The sequence below is a fragment of the Naumovozyma castellii genome, chromosome 1, assembly GCF_000237345.1.
Source record: "Naumovozyma castellii chromosome 1, complete genome".
NCBI classification, from domain to species: domain Eukaryota; kingdom Fungi; phylum Ascomycota; class Saccharomycetes; order Saccharomycetales; family Saccharomycetaceae; genus Naumovozyma; species Naumovozyma castellii.
In genome coordinates this window covers 1,561,569-1,578,440 of record NC_016491.1, presented here as the reverse complement: position 1 = coordinate 1,578,440, position 16,872 = coordinate 1,561,569, and the positions used below count along the sequence as shown (strand labels likewise).

Genomic DNA, 16,872 nt, shown 5'->3' with positions numbered 1-16,872 from the left:
CATTAAAAGTTGCATTAAGTTAAATAGTTTATTTATTTATGTATGTGTTAATGGCTCTTTACGCTATGAATGCTAATACTAGTAGGACAATCAAAATAATAATAAGCAACCCTATACAGCAATCGTTATATCTTTCTTTATTTTTTTCATATACCCATTCCAACTGCCTCCTGCCACGAGCTAATTTATTCACGACAGTATCCATTCCTTCATCCATTTCATCTAATAATTGACCCTGATCTTGTAATTCTTGACCCATTGTCTGTGCTTGTACATGTAAATTTTGCATCGTTTCATGTATATTATCTAGATGAACATCTTGTTCTCTCAGCATTTGATCTTGAAATGGGTTTGCCTTTCCACCATCCAGTTCAACATCATCTTCATTCAAGAAATCATCCACACCATTTAATCCATCACCTGTAGTTGTATTCACGGCTTCTGATTTCTTTTTAATTTGATCTTTAATGCTTTTCAATTCGTTCTTCAACTCTTGTACGGCAGTTTCCCTTTCTTGTATGACAGTGGTCTCGGAACTATCACGTTTCATGACGACCAGTGACCTATCCAGGTCAATTAAAGTTTCATCCACTTCATTTATGATTTCTTTTATTTCATCAGCTTCATCATTTGAAGTGTGTGTGGTAAAGAAATGCGATAGCCTTTCTAGCTGTTCCTTGGTGTCATTTAATACTTGGTCAAAGGGGTCGATTTCCATCTTGGTTTGTTGAATTTTTTTTTTCGAAGGGTGGTACAATGTTGGTTAGTATTGGCATTAAATAATATTTATTACCTGAAAAAAAATATCGCGACGTGTTAATGTAAATGTTAGGTAGGTGTATACTCGAGTAGAGTAGACAGTAGAGGAAGAGCAGCTAATGGATGAAACTACTGTGAAGCAGGAGGACAGCGTACCTCAGACAGAAGTGAAACCAGAGGAAAGAGTACCTCAAGAAGAGGTAAAACAAGAGGAGGAAAGAGGACCAGATCTAAAAGCTATAAATATTAGTGAGACCATTGGAGGAACTCAAACAAGGAAGTATTTGAATTCAGAGGTGACGCCATTTTTGTTATCTGGGATGAGAATGATTGCATTGACCAAACCAGCTGATCCCTTACGTGTACTGGGAGAATATTTGATTGAACAAAGTGAAAGAAATAAAGGGAATAAATAATAAGAATGATTGAATGGTTTCTGAATTGAAATAATATTTACAGACAATTACATAGGTAATAATGTGTTGGTCATATCTAGAACTTTTCCAGTTCCAGTTTTAAATCGTCGTCAATTTTATTTAACATTCTAAAGCCGTATCCACAACACAAACTAATGAGACTGATTTTCCAACCGTTCCATAATTGTTTTGAAAAATTTGTAGACAAGTTGGGTTTGATGATAAGCGATTGGTTTTGTTCTGCTTCCTGAATTTGTAAATTATTTTGATAATTTAGTAGATAATTTAATTGACTTCTACGAAGTATCGTCTCTATGGGTAATTTAATAAACAATTCCACACATTTTGATATAAACTTGAAGGAATAGAAAATCTTCCAATTTGTGAATTTATCCAAATTAAATTTAGAGTAAATTAGAATATCAAAATTAGTACCAAATGTCACAGTAACTATTGATTTTAATATTGAATTAAACCATATTGAAATTGGTAAATTGGGTCCGTCATTTCTCCATGACCATTTTGTAATTAAACGTCTTAAACTTCTTCTCTTATTGGAGCTTTCCATTGTTGAAGTTACAATCAATCTTAACTTAATAAGATCCATTGGTATTAATACCAAATTTGTCAAAATGGCTGCGGTTAAATTAATTAGTATTAGGCTTTTAAATGATGATGTAATGGGTAAAGCCAATGGTAAAGATGTTGAAATGGATGAATGAGGAGATGAAAAAAAGTAATTTGAAACGAGCGATGACAGTAAACTGACAAGCCATGAATTTATAGAGACTCCTAAGAAATTCAAGATGAATGTAGTATGATTTGCTCTCCATAAACCCTTTAGGCCTTCTTTATCTATTAGTACGTTTAATATATCCATTGTCTTAAGAGATGCAGGAGATATTAAATTGGGGTTAATTATTATAGCTGTATGATCTGAGGGGACGACTGTTTGATTTTCACCTTCATTATCAATTGAACTTTCCACTTTCTTGACAGGGAAATAATCGATATCTTCTGTTTCTGAGATGTCATCTTCATTGTCACTCATCGTAATAGGTTTTGTAGAAGACGACGATGGGGGGATGGATGGATCGATGACTTGCATTATGATTTTGGCGACTTCAAAAGGTTGCTGAATGAAATGATTAAAATAAACATTAAACAAGTTTCTCACTATTTGTTTTATTGTCCTTTCCCATTTATTAAAATTTATAAAATCATCCCATAATATGGCACCTTGTCGGCCATCGGTGCCACCACTGCTACTTCTTCTCCCCTTAACAAATAAGTCCTTCACATTTGAACCTGAATTTGAGTTTTTCTTGACAATGGATAATTTGGAGGCAATCGAGAACCCATTATTATCGATGACACCCTTTTCTGGATTAAATACTGAAGAATAGGCAAGACCGATATTGAATGAATTTGGGTCGTAGTAAGGTCTTGTTTGGGCCCTCGAAATTGCTGTTTGTGCACCGGACTGTATTATGGATCCTGTACTGGTACTAGTATCGTTGGTATCCATTTTCTCTGCTGCTATGTTCCTTTCTCTTTCTGAATGGTACATATGGAACGATGTAATCAGATATAGTTCCACTAACTCATCTGTTGTTATTTATCCAGTCTACATTCAAATTTCCAAGACTGTGTCACCCAGACACCATTTACACCCAAACATTATTCAAATACCAAAATCTATTTTTTCAATTTTTGTAAAACGCGCTTTTCTCGCGCCGTCTTTTTTTTCCATTTCATCTTTTTCTGTCAGACAAAGAGATGGTATAGTAAGCTAGCTATTTAGTACATCAATCCATTAATTGATTCATTGAGTTATTTAATAGTTGACTCACAGAAAAGTACTTAAACAATACCATACTATACAACAATGGCCAAGTTCTTGAAAGCAGGCAAAGTCGCAGTCGTTATCCGTGGTCGTTACGCCGGTAAGAAGGTAGTCATCGTCAACGCCCATGATGAAGGTACCAAATCTCACAACTTCCCACACGCTATAGTGGCAGGTATTGAAAGATACCCATTGAAGGTTACCAAGAAGCACGGTGCCAAGAAGGTTGCTAAGAGAACCAAGATTAAGCCTTTTGTTAAAGTGATCAACTATAACCATTTGTTGCCAACTAGATATACCCTAGATGTGGAATCCTTTAAGAACGCCGTTTCCAAGGAAACTATGGAACAACCTTCTCAACGTGAAGAGGCTAAGAAAGTTATTAAGAAGGCTTTGGAAGAAAGACATCAAGCTGGGAAGAACCAATGGTTTTTCTCTAAATTGAGATTCTAAGTCAAGGATGACCGGAATAATTTTGCATACTCATTTCAATCATCACCCCTCGTCTCTCATTATCATATCCTCTTTAATTTAATTTAATAATATTAGTGTCTTAAATAAATAAAGTACATAACGTTACAATACAATATCAAGAAAAAAAATATAAGGAATTATTTTGAAATTTTGAAATTTTGAAACTGATTAGATACAGTGGAAAGACAGACAAAGCATACGAGCAATGCCGCATCAAAAGATCATTCAAACCAGCAGCATAGATGCCCAATCATCTACCAGATCAACGTCCAATACTGGGACGCATTATGACGATTTATTATACCAAAGATCACTGATTTACAAGAAGAATGAAATCTCACTATCGGCAATGACGTTCTTATTTCAAGAAATGATAAACTATCTACATCAATCCAGCTCCACCATGTCTGAATTCGAATTAAAACTATCCAGATACGGGCAATCCATTGGCTTAAGATTACTAGAACTACTAAACTTCAGAGCTTCACTACCGGCCTCTCTCACATCGATCCCAACACGATCATCCATCCTATTCTCATCATCCGCACCACTTACAGATCAAGCCAACTCCAACTCAACAAACACACCCGATGCTATAAGAAAGAGAGAGGAAGAATCAAGTACCAATGCCGATCTAGCCAAACATATAACGAAGATGAGACGTCGTGATTTGAAAATCTTAGATATCCTTCAATTCATCCATGGTACCCTTTGGTCATATCTCTTCCATCACGTCTCAGACGACCTAGTGAAGTCTTCCGAGCGTAACAATGAATATATGATTGTAGATAACGAACCACAATTGACACAATTCATCCCACAGAGTTCTAAGTTTCTCAATTCTTGTCATTTCTTCGTGTGTGGAATGATACAGGGGTTCCTGCTTAACGGCGGATTCCCCTGTTCAGTAAGCCCTCATTTGATGCCCGTGGATGGGTTTGATGAAAGAGTTATATATCTGATTAAATTTGATGAACAAGTGCTGGAGAGGGAATCGTTAAGGTTTTAATATGACTATACTATTACTATCTTTTATAAATTACGTAATCTTCCACCCTTCGCTAATTTTTACAAATTATATAAATGGAATGGATTATTCAGTTATTCATCATCTTGAAAGTGAACAGAACAACCATAGCAAGATGAACCAATATGATGATAATAGGGACACATGCCCCATCTGTAAGACAGATAGATACCTTTCACCCGATGTAAAATTTTTGGTGAATCCGGAATGCTATCATAAGATTTGTGAGAATTGTGTGGATCGTATATTCTCTTTGGGTCCTGCTCCTTGCCCATATAAGGGTTGTGATAAGATTCTAAGAAAGAATAAGTTTAAGACACAAGTGTTTGATGATGTTGCTGTGGAGAAGGAAGTGGATATTAGGAAACGTGTGTTTAATGTGTTCAATAAAACTTTGGATGATTTTGACAACGATTTGGATAAATATAATAAATATTTGGAGCAAGTGGAAGATATTATATATAATCTAGATCATGGAATCGATGTGGTGGAAACAGAGGAGAAGTTGCGGAGTTATGAGGAGTTAAATAAACAGTTAATCCTGAACAACATTGAAAGGAATAAGAAAGATTTAGAAAATTTCGAACAAAGGAATAAATTTGAAAAAGAGATGAAGTTAAAGAAAAGAATGTTGGAGAGACAAATAGAGGAGGAAGACAGATCTAACAAGGAATGGGCTAAAAAGGAGATTATAAATAGACTTTCGCAATCTAATGATGCGGAGGAGGTTATTGAAGGTGTTAAGAACACTGTAAAGTTAAAGAAATCCAGTGCTAGAAGGAAACTGGATGAACTAAACAGAGTGCTGAAGAACAATCCATATTTTGCCTCCTCAAATCCTAATAGTAACCAGAATTTAATGCTGTTAAGGAAACAAAAGGAAATGGAATCATCTATACCGTTTACGCCGTTTAATGGTGATAGAAATACTATACCCAGATTTAAATTGGATGAAAAATTGTATAGTGATCCATTCATCAAAGATTTAGAGAATAGGAAAGAGTTTGTGGCATCAGGGTTTAGAACGGATTATGTTTATGAAAGAGTCCTTACTGAAGCATTTATGGGTCTAGGATGCATTATTTCAGACGAACTTTAACTTATGAATATTATTTAGAAACTCTATGTAATGAATGATATAACAGCATTGAAATGAGAAACGAATAAATCAAAGAAGCAGAAAAGGAAATACTAAAAGAGATTATGGAATAGAGGTAAAGCTGATTAATCAGAGGAAGATGGGGAAGAACGAGAAGAGTTACTTGAAAAATAGGTTAGAAATCGGTTCCCCGGGAATTGTTGGTTTCCCTTTTTCTTCCCATTAATATGATTATAAGTGTTGCTAGTAGTACTTGTATTACTGGGTGTTGGAGTCAACTCGAAATGTAATGTTGAGGTTGAATGACTACCGGGACCTCCACCAAAAAGAAGAGAGTGAAGAACTCTGTGCTCCCCCCTATCTGCCACTCTAAATACTTCGTCACCTCTAATGGTTTCTTCGTAGGATGGAGGGTCAGCGGGTGGCATCATTCCATCTTCTGGGTGTCCAACAGGACTGAACAGTTGTTGCGGTGCCTCGTTTTTCTGTACGTCTTTTGGGGTATTGTTGGATGTCATATTGGTCATGAAGATTAGTTTCCAAGAGATAGCATTTTAGGAGCTTCCCAACTAGAGTAATCTGTTCTTTGTAATTCATGGAAAGGTTCAGTGACAGAAACGACAGCTTCCCTTTACTGGCGCGCAAAGGAAACATCGATTTCCTCACTAAGATTACATACAAAACACAACTACACAACAGCAACAACAACAGATCAACAGCAACCAGAACTAAAACGATGCTATCCAACTCCACCATCATGAACGTGTTTAGACCAGCAATTAAGGGACCTGCTTCTGTCTCGGCTTCGTCATTCCTGTTGACCTCTGTGAGAACCAAGAGAACTACTGCAAAGTCATCTGGGACCACGGGTGTATCTCCACAGGTACAAAGGGTCACTACTCAATTGAGTGTACTCTCTGCACGTAAGAAACAACCCAAGATGTTGAAATTATGCCCTGAAGATCTTATCAAGCATCAAACAATCGAGAACTGTTGGATACAGTATCAAAGGGATGTAAGGAACAGAAGGAGTAAGACGTTGGAGAAACAATTCAAGAGTATAAAGACCGCAATGAATACGTTACAAGAAGTGAATCCCGTGTTATTCAAGTTGGCATCAGAGGCTACCACGACGGCAACAGAAGAGAGGAGGTTCCCGCTCGAATACAGAATCCCAACAGACTTCCCTCCAAATAAGGACAAGGTCTGGTGCCATAATTACACATCACCAACCACCAAGAACAATTGATAGACCACTAGCCATCTATTTATGCCACTACTGGACTTCTTTTATACTCTTTATCTTCGTGTATTGCTTACCTAACCACCGGACCGGGTGACCCCCTCTAAATTTTTTTTTTCGCTGATTCGACAATAACATACTTCGTTTCATTCTTTATTACTATTACCATTCATGTTGCATGCAGCAAGTGCTCTAACTTCCATTCAAGAACCTAACAACCCAATATACTATGCTCATCGCTTCTGATATGGAGGATCTTACTTCCTCCAATGCCACCATTGACAAACCATTGGAATATAAATACTCCTCGTACTTCGATAACATGGAGGATGACGAAGAAGAAGAGGATGACAGCATGCACCCTCTTCATGGAGACTTATTCCCAAAATCCGATTTAATTAAACCAGACACCATATCTAAAATTTCCAATTCCAATTCCAATTCCAACTCCAATTCTAATTCTAATTCAAATGCAACTTCAAGCTCAACCTCAAGACCAAACGCTATAAATGAATACGTATGTCATTACTGTCAGGCCAAATTTAGGATAAAAGGATACCTGACACGTCATATAAAGAAACATGCGGTTGAAAAGGCCTACCATTGCCCTTTCTTTAGTACAGAATCTCCACCAGAATTAAGATGTCACAATTCTGGGGGGTTTAGTAGGAGAGACACATACAAGACTCACTTGAAGGCAAGGCATATCTTGTTCCCTAAAGGGATTAGGCCGCATGAGAGGAATAAATCTAAAGGTCATTGTGCTCAATGTGGAGAATTTTTCACCAATTTTGAAAATTGGGTCGAACTACACATTGAATCTGGTGACTGTTCTGGGTTACCATCAAATTATTCATCCTCATCTTCAAATAGGCCATCATTCCATACTACAAAGCTAAACCAGCAAATGCGATCACAATTACAATCTCATAAACCATATGTCCCAACAATGAAAAATTATCAGGCGGTGGAACCTGAAAAATTATTAAGTGATAATGTCACTCTTAAACCAACTTCCATTAGAAGATTCAAGAATGGAAGGAATTCTAGCATCCTCTCCAATGAAGGTTTATTGAGAACAGCCAGTATATTAGAATCACTGGAACATGCTTCAAAGATATCGTCTAGTTTGAAAGAAAGGGCAAAGATAAAACCATTAGATATTGAACAAGCTCCATTGGAAACAGATACGGCTACTGATAACATACCGCATCAACAACAACAACATAGTAGTATGATACGGTTTAATCCTGAAGAAATCAACGAAACCCACTTGAGGGAGACGAAAAATCATCTAAGTCTTTATAATAGTATTTTCCATTCTGAATTTTAGCATCAACACAGAACCCCACCCACAGCAATAACGAATGATAGAGACACCCGGACTCTTCATGTAAATATATATTTATACACGATTTTTAATTTAGTTTAATTTAATCAAATTTAACTTAACCTATTCTCTAATTTGTCATTACCATACATCGCCTATCGGAATTTGAATGGTCTAAAATTCTGACCTTAACAATCATTACACTATAAGAACACACGACAACAGATAGGAAAGAACCCATAAAGAACCATTATATACATCATGTTTGTGGCGAGAAACATGAAACAGGCCATTCGTTTTAACTCGACCATAAAGCCATGGTATCTAATAAAGACCCCCCTCGAACAAAAGCAAACACTCGAACCCATAACGTACCCACATAACACGCCGAACTCCATCAAAGACATTATTGTCCCAGAATTGCAAAACCTAGGTCTGACGGACATTAAAATATTTGATCAACGTCCGCTACACAAGGGTCTTTATATCCTTTCAACGGGGAAATCTGCCTTGCATTGCTCTAAATCATTCGTGGAACTGAATAAAGTTTTGAAAGATAAGTTTCCTAATTATGTTTTGCAAAAAGAGGGTATTGTTAATCCTAATGATACTAGGAAGGCTCAAAGACGGCTTGAGAGAAGGAACATTAATTCGAGAAGTAGAATTGTCGATGATCCTAGGGGTGATAAGGACTCATGGGTTATGATTCATTGTAAAGCAGACGATGGTATATTTATTAATATGATTACAGAACAAAGGAGGCAACAATTAAATTTGGAAGAATTGTGGGCCCCAGATGAAGAAAAATATTTGTATGAAAGGAAAGAGGAACCAATGGGAGAGGATTCTAGGAATGGAAATGGTGAAGAAGGTGATATTCTTTCTGGGTTGCGAAGGTTGGCTTATCAGAGAAGGCATTTTTCGACAACTGCGACTAACATTAATGATTTGATTTTGCAAGAACGATATGAAGAAGCTAATGAATGGTTACAACAGGCATATCACGCTCAGAACTCATTACTTAAATTAGAAGCAATTACAGAGATACTATCAAAAGTTAAGTTGTCATTGCCAACTAAAATGGCAGTGACTAATTGGAAAGCATTCTTTGATAATAATTGGCCGAGAGACCCATCAAAATTGAATGAATTTTCCACTCTTAATGGTTATTGGCTTATTCGGTTAAAATTCCTAACGTTACTGAACACTTTAGATCCAATAAATTATGACTGCACCAATTTTATCAATGACTACTTTCTATTGAAGAAATCAATGGGGTGTATTCTTGGTAAAAAAGATCTCGTACCTTTTCTCAGAACATTAATTGCTCAGGAGATTTTGACAAAAGAAGCTCTAGATAAGAGAAATAAGATTGTTGTAGATACTTTGAAATTATTCAACACGCTAGAGACTTCAGCGGAAAGTAATATTCTTTCAAATACTGAAGTAATGTCTTTGTTGTTGCAAAGTATGGTTGAACACAATCCACCCTTGAAATTAGATGCCCTTCACGAGGTAGTTGATCATATTTGCTCCACAGCACCTAAATATTTGAGTTCTCATGTTATAGTCTCGATAGTGAAGGTATTAATTGACTCCAGGGATTGGAACAAGTTATTCCAATTTTGGGACGTTCAAATTCCCAACATTAAACCTAAAACTGATTACAGACCCTGGGCACGCTTTATCGAGCTAATTGTCGATTCAGGCGAGGCTCCATTGATGCAGAAACTGATTATAGAGGATCATTTGCTGAATATAAAACGATATGGAGCATTGATAAACGAAAACACAAGAGAACAGTTAAATCGATTGTTCAAGACAATAGATCCAGAGGCCACTTATTACAAAGAACTTAAAGATTACTTGTTGCAGTGATAGATATATATATATATTCATTTAACAGCTCATGTAAATACATTAACTAGCATTCCTGTTTTTGAACTGACCGAAGGGAACGTCTGAAAAAAATCTTAGCGGCTCATCCTGTCTGATATGGAAAGAGACAAACGAGAAAAGGACAACTAATGCTAAGTCGTAACACCAATGCCCAAATCTTTCAAAGATTATACTCTTCCATCTCAAATACAACAACCAGAGATGTGGGTTTTATGCCAAGATTTGAATTCCCAAACTATAACATTCCGTTAACAGACTTTAAAGGACACCAGGTGAAGGCTTTGAAGAAATTCGAAAAATTGGCACCTCAATTAAATATGCTTCTAGAACTCAGGGATGTGAGGGCCCCTTTATCTACCAGAAATATTCTTTTTGACAAAGTAATGGCCCCGGAATCACGATTGCCCAGGTTAATCGTTTATACAAAGAAAGATTTAATCATTAACAATAACGCATATCTAAAACGACTTAAAACATGGCATGAAGAAATAGGAGAAAAATTCTTACTGATGGATTGTAAAAATTCAGTTGACGTAAAGAATTTAATGAAAGTTATTGAGTGGGAAAGCTATTCTGCAATAAAAAGCAATAATATACCGTTACCAATGGGATATAGGATACTTGTTGCTGGTATGCCTAATGTAGGTAAATCCACATTGGTTAATTCACTAAAATCACTAGCGAGAAAGAATGACTATACATTGTCAGGCAAAGCTAAAAAAGTTGCACGGACAGGTGGTCAGGCTGGTGTAACAAGAAGCACTAGTGAATGCATTAGAATCTCACCACGATCTGCTCAATCTCAAGGTATTTATTTGATTGACAGTCCAGGTATTGGAACCCCAGGAAGAGTAGCGAATGTTAATCGCATGTTATCATTATCTCTTTGCGGTTGTGTGAAAAGTGATCTTATAGACCCAATAATTCAAGCAGATTATCTACTATATCTAATGAATTTACAAGATGCGAAAAAGGGTGATTACTTCTATCCGGGGGACGTCGAATCTCCTTCTAATGACATATATGAGGTGTTAAAAAGAGTTAAGAACAAACGTAAGATTGATGATATCCCAACCTCGATACAATGGGTAGATCAGTGGAGACAAACAAGAGGAGGTATTATCCTTGACCCTGAGTTGTTATTACAATGTGATGAATTCTCATATAGGAACTACGTCAAAGGTGAACTAAGTAAGCTGGGTGACCTCTATTCGGGTGGAGTGGATCTTAAGAATAAGTATAGCAATAACAAGAAAATATTCAGAAATTAAAGAAAGCATATAACTTGTAAGTAATAATAAACAGTATTCTATAATTCTAATATGTTCAAGATTGGATTCTATTTCTGTGAACATTTTGTATGCTTCACACCACGCATTTAAATTAGTATAACCTTCTCTACATTATTTTTACCAAACAGTTTTATTCTATTATTTTCGAATAACACTCGCGGTACTACGATAGTTTCATCTAGAATGTTAAAAGTATCTCTGAGTTCGATATAATTCAGTCCCGCAAAAGATTTCCAAAGAAGCTTCTCGCAATCAAACATAACGTCAGCAGGAATAGAATCAGGATCTAAGGTAACTAATTTCCTATGATCACACTTTTCCGCTTCTCTACATTGTACATTCGTTGCTCCTTTGTAACACTCTGTTATGAAACGATGCCCTGGTGTCAATATCCCCTCTATTTGTGCCATTACCCTCCACCAAGTTATTTTAAACGAGTTATTTATTATCAGAAGTTTACATGTTGGAGGTAAGACAAGCTGATTAAGATCTGCATTTTCCAATTGGTTTATTCTTAGCTCTCGTAGGTTCGTCCATTTTGTAAAATCTGCAACTCCTGATTTAGTTAGATCATGTACCTGAAACAACTCTAACGACACAATTTTCCTTTTCACTAAATGCTTAATACCACGACCACGTTCTCTGATACCGTGACTGTTGATAGAGGATTCATATATGATATCACCTCTTACAGATATCTTCTTGAGATTTTTCATTTGTTCTAATTGTCCCATAAAAGTGATCAATAAAGGGTCTTGAAGATTATACTCTTTACCTTTTCGGGATTCTCGTGGAGTGCTGTTTCTAGTTTTACTTGAAAGCTCGTCATTATTATCACTAGTATCATAGTCAATTTTTCTAGCTTCAAATTCATCATCTTCACTGTCATTTTCCTGTTGGATCTGACTTAAGAATGCATAGTATATTAACGGCAGTACTTTCTTTTCCTTCATCGTCGTCAAAGTCTCCTTAATCATTTTTGGTGAAAGACATTCTGTATTAATACTTAAGTACTCGGTTTCAGTAATTAGGTTATCATCGTGGCCACCTTCAATGATCCAAGTTGCATATTCCTTATAGGTATACCAAACTTGTAAAAGACACAATTCATCAAAATAACCTAATTGCAGTTTGTCGTCTAAGGTAATCCAATCCATGGGTCCCAGTATATTGCCTTCATATAAGTGGTTTACCCTAATGCAATCGAGAATAATGGAATCGTAACGAAGCCATAGTGCATATTTTAACCATTGATCTATCCCCGTAGGATCATATTCAAAAATGGATAAGTATGGAGAATAAATTGGATATAGTCTCTTTAATAATTTTTTCTGTTTTTCTGTTCTTGTAGGTTTCGGAAGAAAGGTTGATAAATTTAATAGGTTATGTTTATTCAAGATTGAATTTGTCCGCTGGTGGATATTTGTGAATGCTCCATCTAGATGAAAATAAACTTCTTTTCTGATCGTCACAGGCAATTGGAGAAACTTCTCGGGATCCATCTTTTGCCTCTCTTATTGATATGTCTGAATAGGAAGTGTATTGACTTTCCCAATATATTGATGGTTTCTGAATTTTTCAGTTTTACGCGTCTTGCACGCATTTGGCTGATATAATGACGAATATATATATTGGAAATGCAAAAATTGTTATTAGTGTATATATATTATGAAATTCTTTTTTCTATTTGTTTCTAGCTCGTTAACAATTGCAGCATACCCTCTATCTTTTGTGCTTCCTTGGCCTTATATACTTCTTGTCTTACTTTATCTCTCAAAGATACGATCATCTCCTGTAGTACTGGTGAGTTCTGTAAAACGTTACCATACAATTCAATGACAACAGCAATCCAGTCCGCCACTACAGTTGCCGATCTAATGTCCTCAATTCCCTTCAAACACCAATTCAATAGTGGTTCTAATGTGGATTCATCTCTGTTATATAATGCAACACGAATCTTACCACGTTTACGCAACTCTTGTAAAACGGTCAGTGTTAATTCTTTAGCCATCCCAGGTACAAATGCACTATCCAACGCATCATTCCATTTAAATTGATTTATGTATCTCTCAAATTGTTTCAATTTATGTTGTTGTTTCATCTTATCATTGTGAATAATATGTTCTTGGTCACCTTGATATTCAGAACCTCTCATCATTCTTTGGAAATTATTGCTCTTTGTAACTTTATTGATGTTTATTTTCCCTTGTGATGCTTTCTCTTTCCTCTTTGTTCTAATGGCTAACAACCCAGAAGATAACCCTGCGACCAAATGTTTATTCCCTTGAGCATCTCCAGGTGACAGAGCACAACTCAACACAGCAGAAGAAAACTTCCAGCCGAATTTAACTTTGAAATCATCTAATGGATCGAAAACCTTCACATGGCCATCTAATGAAGATGCAATTAATGCGGAATTCATTGGAGAATCATCCAAGGAGGAAACATGATCTAAACAAGTGACAGTCTTATTGAAATTTCCACGCTCGTAAAGTTTTTTATTGCTAGTCAAATCCCAAACTTTGAAGTTAGATCCACCACATGAGACTATTTGAGTAGCAGAGATAGAGATTATATCTTCAATGGGTTGGTCATGTAGTAGTGAATATATAGGTGAACTTCCGGATGCTCTTGTATCGTATAGTCTAATTATACCGTCATATGAACCGGAAACGATCATATGTGGGGCAGAGGGGACACATGTCACTGAACGAACATAATCTGTGGAACCTGTCAATTCTAATTGTGGTTGGTATGCATTTGATATGTCCCATAGTCTAATGACTCTGTCATCTGAGGCGGTAATTAACGTCTTGTTATCCTGTGGGTGGAACTTGGTAACATGTGTTGGATGGGTAGATGCATTGATGGAAAGCAGGATGGTTCTTGGGTTATATGAATCATACACGGAGACGAGGCCAGTTGCATCACCGGCGACTAATAATTTCCCATCGCTTCTAAAGGATGCTGAATATACGACGTCTTTGAATCTGGAGAATGTCTTAATAACTTGCCTAGTCCTGGAGGAAAATATCTGCACTCTAGTGGAGGAAGTCACGGCAAAATCATGAGGATGTTGTGGGTTGAATGCAATGTGAGTGACACTATTATGCTCTTTTACTAGTTGTGCTGATGAATATTGACGCCAATAACGTTGTTCTGGTGTGGTTTGTTGCGGAAGGACAGCAGCCCTGGATGTGACAATTCTGGGTCTCGCAGAAGACATTGGTTACTTGTTGATCTATTGCACTCTCACTTCCACTCGCACTATACAACTAACAAATCTTTCAATGAGTATATCAAAAATTAATTTTTCAGCTCATCTCGAAATTTCCTGAAAAATTTTCCAGATCGCTGTGCACGGATATTTAAAGGGTAATAACAAATCTAAACAGGAGAATCAAAAACATAAGTAAAAACAAGAACAGAACAAGACGGACCAGCACGATCAATTAACCAATGTCGTCTATTAGTTTACAATCTACTGTTCCTCCACAACCAGCTACCGAGAGAAACTTTACGGTGCATCTTTCTTATGATGAAACCACTAATGCGGTCGCATATCCATGTGGTAAATCAGCCTTTATCCGTCCCTTGGGTGATTCACAACCTGTCATTCAATTCACAGGACATGGAACTGCCAATGTTACCGTGGTCAGGTTTTCGCCCATTAAGGGTTCTCAGTATCTTTGTTCCGGGGATGAATCAGGTAAAGTGATCGTTTGGGGTTGGTCTCAAGAAAAGGACGGGTCCATAGAAACTACCATCAAATCTGAATTCCATGTTCTAGCTGGATCTGTCAGAGACATATCCTGGGACTTTGAAGGAAAGAGACTATGTGTCGTCGGAGATGGAAGAGATAAGCTCGGTGTTTTTATATCTTGGGATTCAGGGAACTCCCTTGGTGAAATTTCAGGTCATTCTCAAATAGTCAATGCTTGTCACTTTAAGCAGTCTAGGCCAATGAGATGTATTACTGTTGGTGATGATGGTGCTATGGTCTTTTATCAAGGCCCACCTTTTAAATTTACTTCCAGCGATAGAATACATCATGATCAAGGGAAATTTATTAGAGATGTGGAATTTGCCCCTGGACAAGGGTCATTTGCCATTACTGTTGGCTCCGATAGAAAAATTAATTGTTTTGATTCCAAGACTGGAGAATTTGTCAAGAGTATTGTGGATGAAAGTGAACCGATCCAAGGTGGGATCTTTGCTCTAAGTTGGATTGATGAAAATAAGTTTGTTACTGCCAGTGCCGATGCTACCATAAGAGTATGGGATGTGAATTCTTCGAAATGTGTTCAAAAATGGGTTGTCACCTCGTCCTCAGATGACAATGTATTACGTGACCAACAAGTTGGTGTGGTTGCCTCTCAAGAAGGACGGATTGTATCTCTATCCCTAGATGGAACTTTGAACATATTCCAATTGGAACAAGATAATATAATAACCTCCATTAAAGGGCACAGTAAGGGTATTACTGCATTAGCAGTTAATCCACTAATTACCGGTTCCTACGATGGTAAGATTATGGATTGGTCAAACAAACCTGAAGTAGCTCATACAAAGCATAATAATTTAATTGTCTCAATAGATGTTCAAACCGGAAAAGCTGACCAAATATCAAGTGTTTCCTGGGATGATACTTTGATGATCAATGATGAAATTAAATATCAATTTGAACACCAACCCAAAGTGGCCACTCATAATGAAGATGGAATCACCGCCGTGGTAACTACTGCTGATGTTCTTCTCATATTGGATTCTTTTACAGGTGAAACGTTACAAAGGTTACAACTATCTGAGCCTGCATCTGCAGTGGGATTAAGTAAAAGATTTGTAGCGCTTGGGTTTGAATCAAATGCTATTAAAGTGTTTGATACTGCTGATTTGTCTGTTAGCCATGAATTGAAATCAGGATTGCGTGCCACACCATCGTACATATCCATTTCTCCATCTGAGAAATACCTTGCCGCTGGTGACGTTATGGGTAAGATTTTGTTATTCGACATGGAGACCAAAGGTATCAAGACTTCAAGATGGGCTTTCCATACCGGTAAGATTAACGCGATCTCCTGGAGACCCATTGGTGAGGAGGAAGATGAGGATCTGGTGGCTACAGGTTCATTGGATACTAATATATTTGTGTATTCCATAAAGAGACCTATGAAGATTATTAAGCGTTTGAATGCTCATAAGGATGGCATTAGCGCCCTGTTATGGGAAGATGCGTCCACATTAGTCAGTACTGGTGCTGATGCATGTATTAAGAAGTGGGGTGTTGAGTTTGAATAAGTCCATTCAGATAGTAGTATATAATAATAATAGAAGATTTAAAAGTTGAAATTGTTTGTATTTCGTTATTCTCGTCCAGGATGAGCGCGCTGAGATTCGAATGGCCAAATAAACAAAAATAATGAAAAACAGAAAGTAGTGAATTGTTTAGTTAAGTATTTAGTTAATAAAAAGTTTGCCAATAAACAA

The 16,872-nt window shown here is 36.8% G+C and overlaps 14 protein-coding genes across 14 annotated transcripts; 9 read left to right on the top strand and 5 right to left on the bottom strand.

The window, feature by feature from the left end:
• Positions 1 to 58: 58 nt before the first annotated feature.
• Positions 59 to 718, bottom strand: TLG1 (Tlg1p; the record flags this gene model as incomplete). Its single annotated transcript, XM_003673689.1, has 1 exon — positions 59 to 718. One exon carries the CDS (start codon positions 716 to 718, stop codon positions 59 to 61), a length of 660 nt encoding a protein of 219 aa, XP_003673737.1.
• Positions 719 to 878: 160 nt separating this feature from the next.
• SDC1 (Sdc1p) lies at positions 879 to 1,175 on the top strand (the record flags this gene model as incomplete). The annotated part of the gene is made up of 1 exon (XM_003673688.1): positions 879 to 1,175. The coding sequence occupies one exon, from the start codon at positions 879 to 881 to the stop codon at positions 1,173 to 1,175; it is 297 nt and encodes a 98-aa protein (XP_003673736.1).
• Positions 1,176 to 1,251: 76 nt separating this feature from the next.
• UGO1 (mitofusin complex protein UGO1) lies at positions 1,252 to 2,745 on the bottom strand (the record flags this gene model as incomplete). Its single annotated transcript, XM_003673687.1, has 1 exon — positions 1,252 to 2,745. One exon carries the CDS (start codon positions 2,743 to 2,745, stop codon positions 1,252 to 1,254), a length of 1,494 nt encoding a protein of 497 aa, XP_003673735.1.
• A 318-nt stretch (positions 2,746 to 3,063) lies between these two features.
• Positions 3,064 to 3,474, top strand: RPL27B (60S ribosomal protein eL27; the record flags this gene model as incomplete). The annotated part of the gene is made up of 1 exon (XM_003673686.1): positions 3,064 to 3,474. One exon carries the CDS (start codon positions 3,064 to 3,066, stop codon positions 3,472 to 3,474), a length of 411 nt encoding a protein of 136 aa, XP_003673734.1.
• Positions 3,475 to 3,700: 226 nt separating this feature from the next.
• Positions 3,701 to 4,504, top strand: TRS31 (TRAPP subunit TRS31; the record flags this gene model as incomplete). Its single annotated transcript, XM_003673685.1, has 1 exon — positions 3,701 to 4,504. The coding sequence occupies one exon, from the start codon at positions 3,701 to 3,703 to the stop codon at positions 4,502 to 4,504; it is 804 nt and encodes a 267-aa protein (XP_003673733.1).
• A 133-nt stretch (positions 4,505 to 4,637) lies between these two features.
• On the top strand, positions 4,638 to 5,621 carry TFB3 (TFIIH/NER complex subunit TFB3; the record flags this gene model as incomplete). The annotated part of the gene is made up of 1 exon (XM_003673684.1): positions 4,638 to 5,621. The coding sequence occupies one exon, from the start codon at positions 4,638 to 4,640 to the stop codon at positions 5,619 to 5,621; it is 984 nt and encodes a 327-aa protein (XP_003673732.1).
• Positions 5,622 to 5,746: 125 nt separating this feature from the next.
• Positions 5,747 to 6,148, bottom strand: NCAS0A07920 (uncharacterized protein; the record flags this gene model as incomplete). Its single annotated transcript, XM_003673683.1, has 1 exon — positions 5,747 to 6,148. One exon carries the CDS (start codon positions 6,146 to 6,148, stop codon positions 5,747 to 5,749), a length of 402 nt encoding a protein of 133 aa, XP_003673731.1.
• Positions 6,149 to 6,357: 209 nt separating this feature from the next.
• Positions 6,358 to 6,870, top strand: MRPL28 (mitochondrial 54S ribosomal protein mL40; the record flags this gene model as incomplete). Its single annotated transcript, XM_003673682.1, has 1 exon — positions 6,358 to 6,870. One exon carries the CDS (start codon positions 6,358 to 6,360, stop codon positions 6,868 to 6,870), a length of 513 nt encoding a protein of 170 aa, XP_003673730.1.
• A 223-nt stretch (positions 6,871 to 7,093) lies between these two features.
• On the top strand, positions 7,094 to 8,197 carry STP1 (Stp1p; the record flags this gene model as incomplete). Its single annotated transcript, XM_003673681.1, has 1 exon — positions 7,094 to 8,197. The coding sequence occupies one exon, from the start codon at positions 7,094 to 7,096 to the stop codon at positions 8,195 to 8,197; it is 1,104 nt and encodes a 367-aa protein (XP_003673729.1).
• A 258-nt stretch (positions 8,198 to 8,455) lies between these two features.
• On the top strand, positions 8,456 to 10,072 carry ATP25 (Atp25p; the record flags this gene model as incomplete). Its single annotated transcript, XM_003673680.1, has 1 exon — positions 8,456 to 10,072. One exon carries the CDS (start codon positions 8,456 to 8,458, stop codon positions 10,070 to 10,072), a length of 1,617 nt encoding a protein of 538 aa, XP_003673728.1.
• Positions 10,073 to 10,221: 149 nt separating this feature from the next.
• Positions 10,222 to 11,364, top strand: MTG1 (putative GTPase MTG1; the record flags this gene model as incomplete). The annotated part of the gene is made up of 1 exon (XM_003673679.1): positions 10,222 to 11,364. The coding sequence occupies one exon, from the start codon at positions 10,222 to 10,224 to the stop codon at positions 11,362 to 11,364; it is 1,143 nt and encodes a 380-aa protein (XP_003673727.1).
• Positions 11,365 to 11,471: 107 nt separating this feature from the next.
• On the bottom strand, positions 11,472 to 12,887 carry CTF13 (Ctf13p; the record flags this gene model as incomplete). The annotated part of the gene is made up of 1 exon (XM_003673678.1): positions 11,472 to 12,887. The coding sequence occupies one exon, from the start codon at positions 12,885 to 12,887 to the stop codon at positions 11,472 to 11,474; it is 1,416 nt and encodes a 471-aa protein (XP_003673726.1).
• A 191-nt stretch (positions 12,888 to 13,078) lies between these two features.
• Positions 13,079 to 14,611, bottom strand: UTP15 (snoRNA-binding rRNA-processing protein UTP15; the record flags this gene model as incomplete). Its single annotated transcript, XM_003673677.1, has 1 exon — positions 13,079 to 14,611. One exon carries the CDS (start codon positions 14,609 to 14,611, stop codon positions 13,079 to 13,081), a length of 1,533 nt encoding a protein of 510 aa, XP_003673725.1.
• A 233-nt stretch (positions 14,612 to 14,844) lies between these two features.
• Positions 14,845 to 16,683, top strand: AIP1 (Aip1p; the record flags this gene model as incomplete). The annotated part of the gene is made up of 1 exon (XM_003673676.1): positions 14,845 to 16,683. One exon carries the CDS (start codon positions 14,845 to 14,847, stop codon positions 16,681 to 16,683), a length of 1,839 nt encoding a protein of 612 aa, XP_003673724.1.
• Between the last annotated feature and the right edge of the window lie 189 nt (positions 16,684 to 16,872).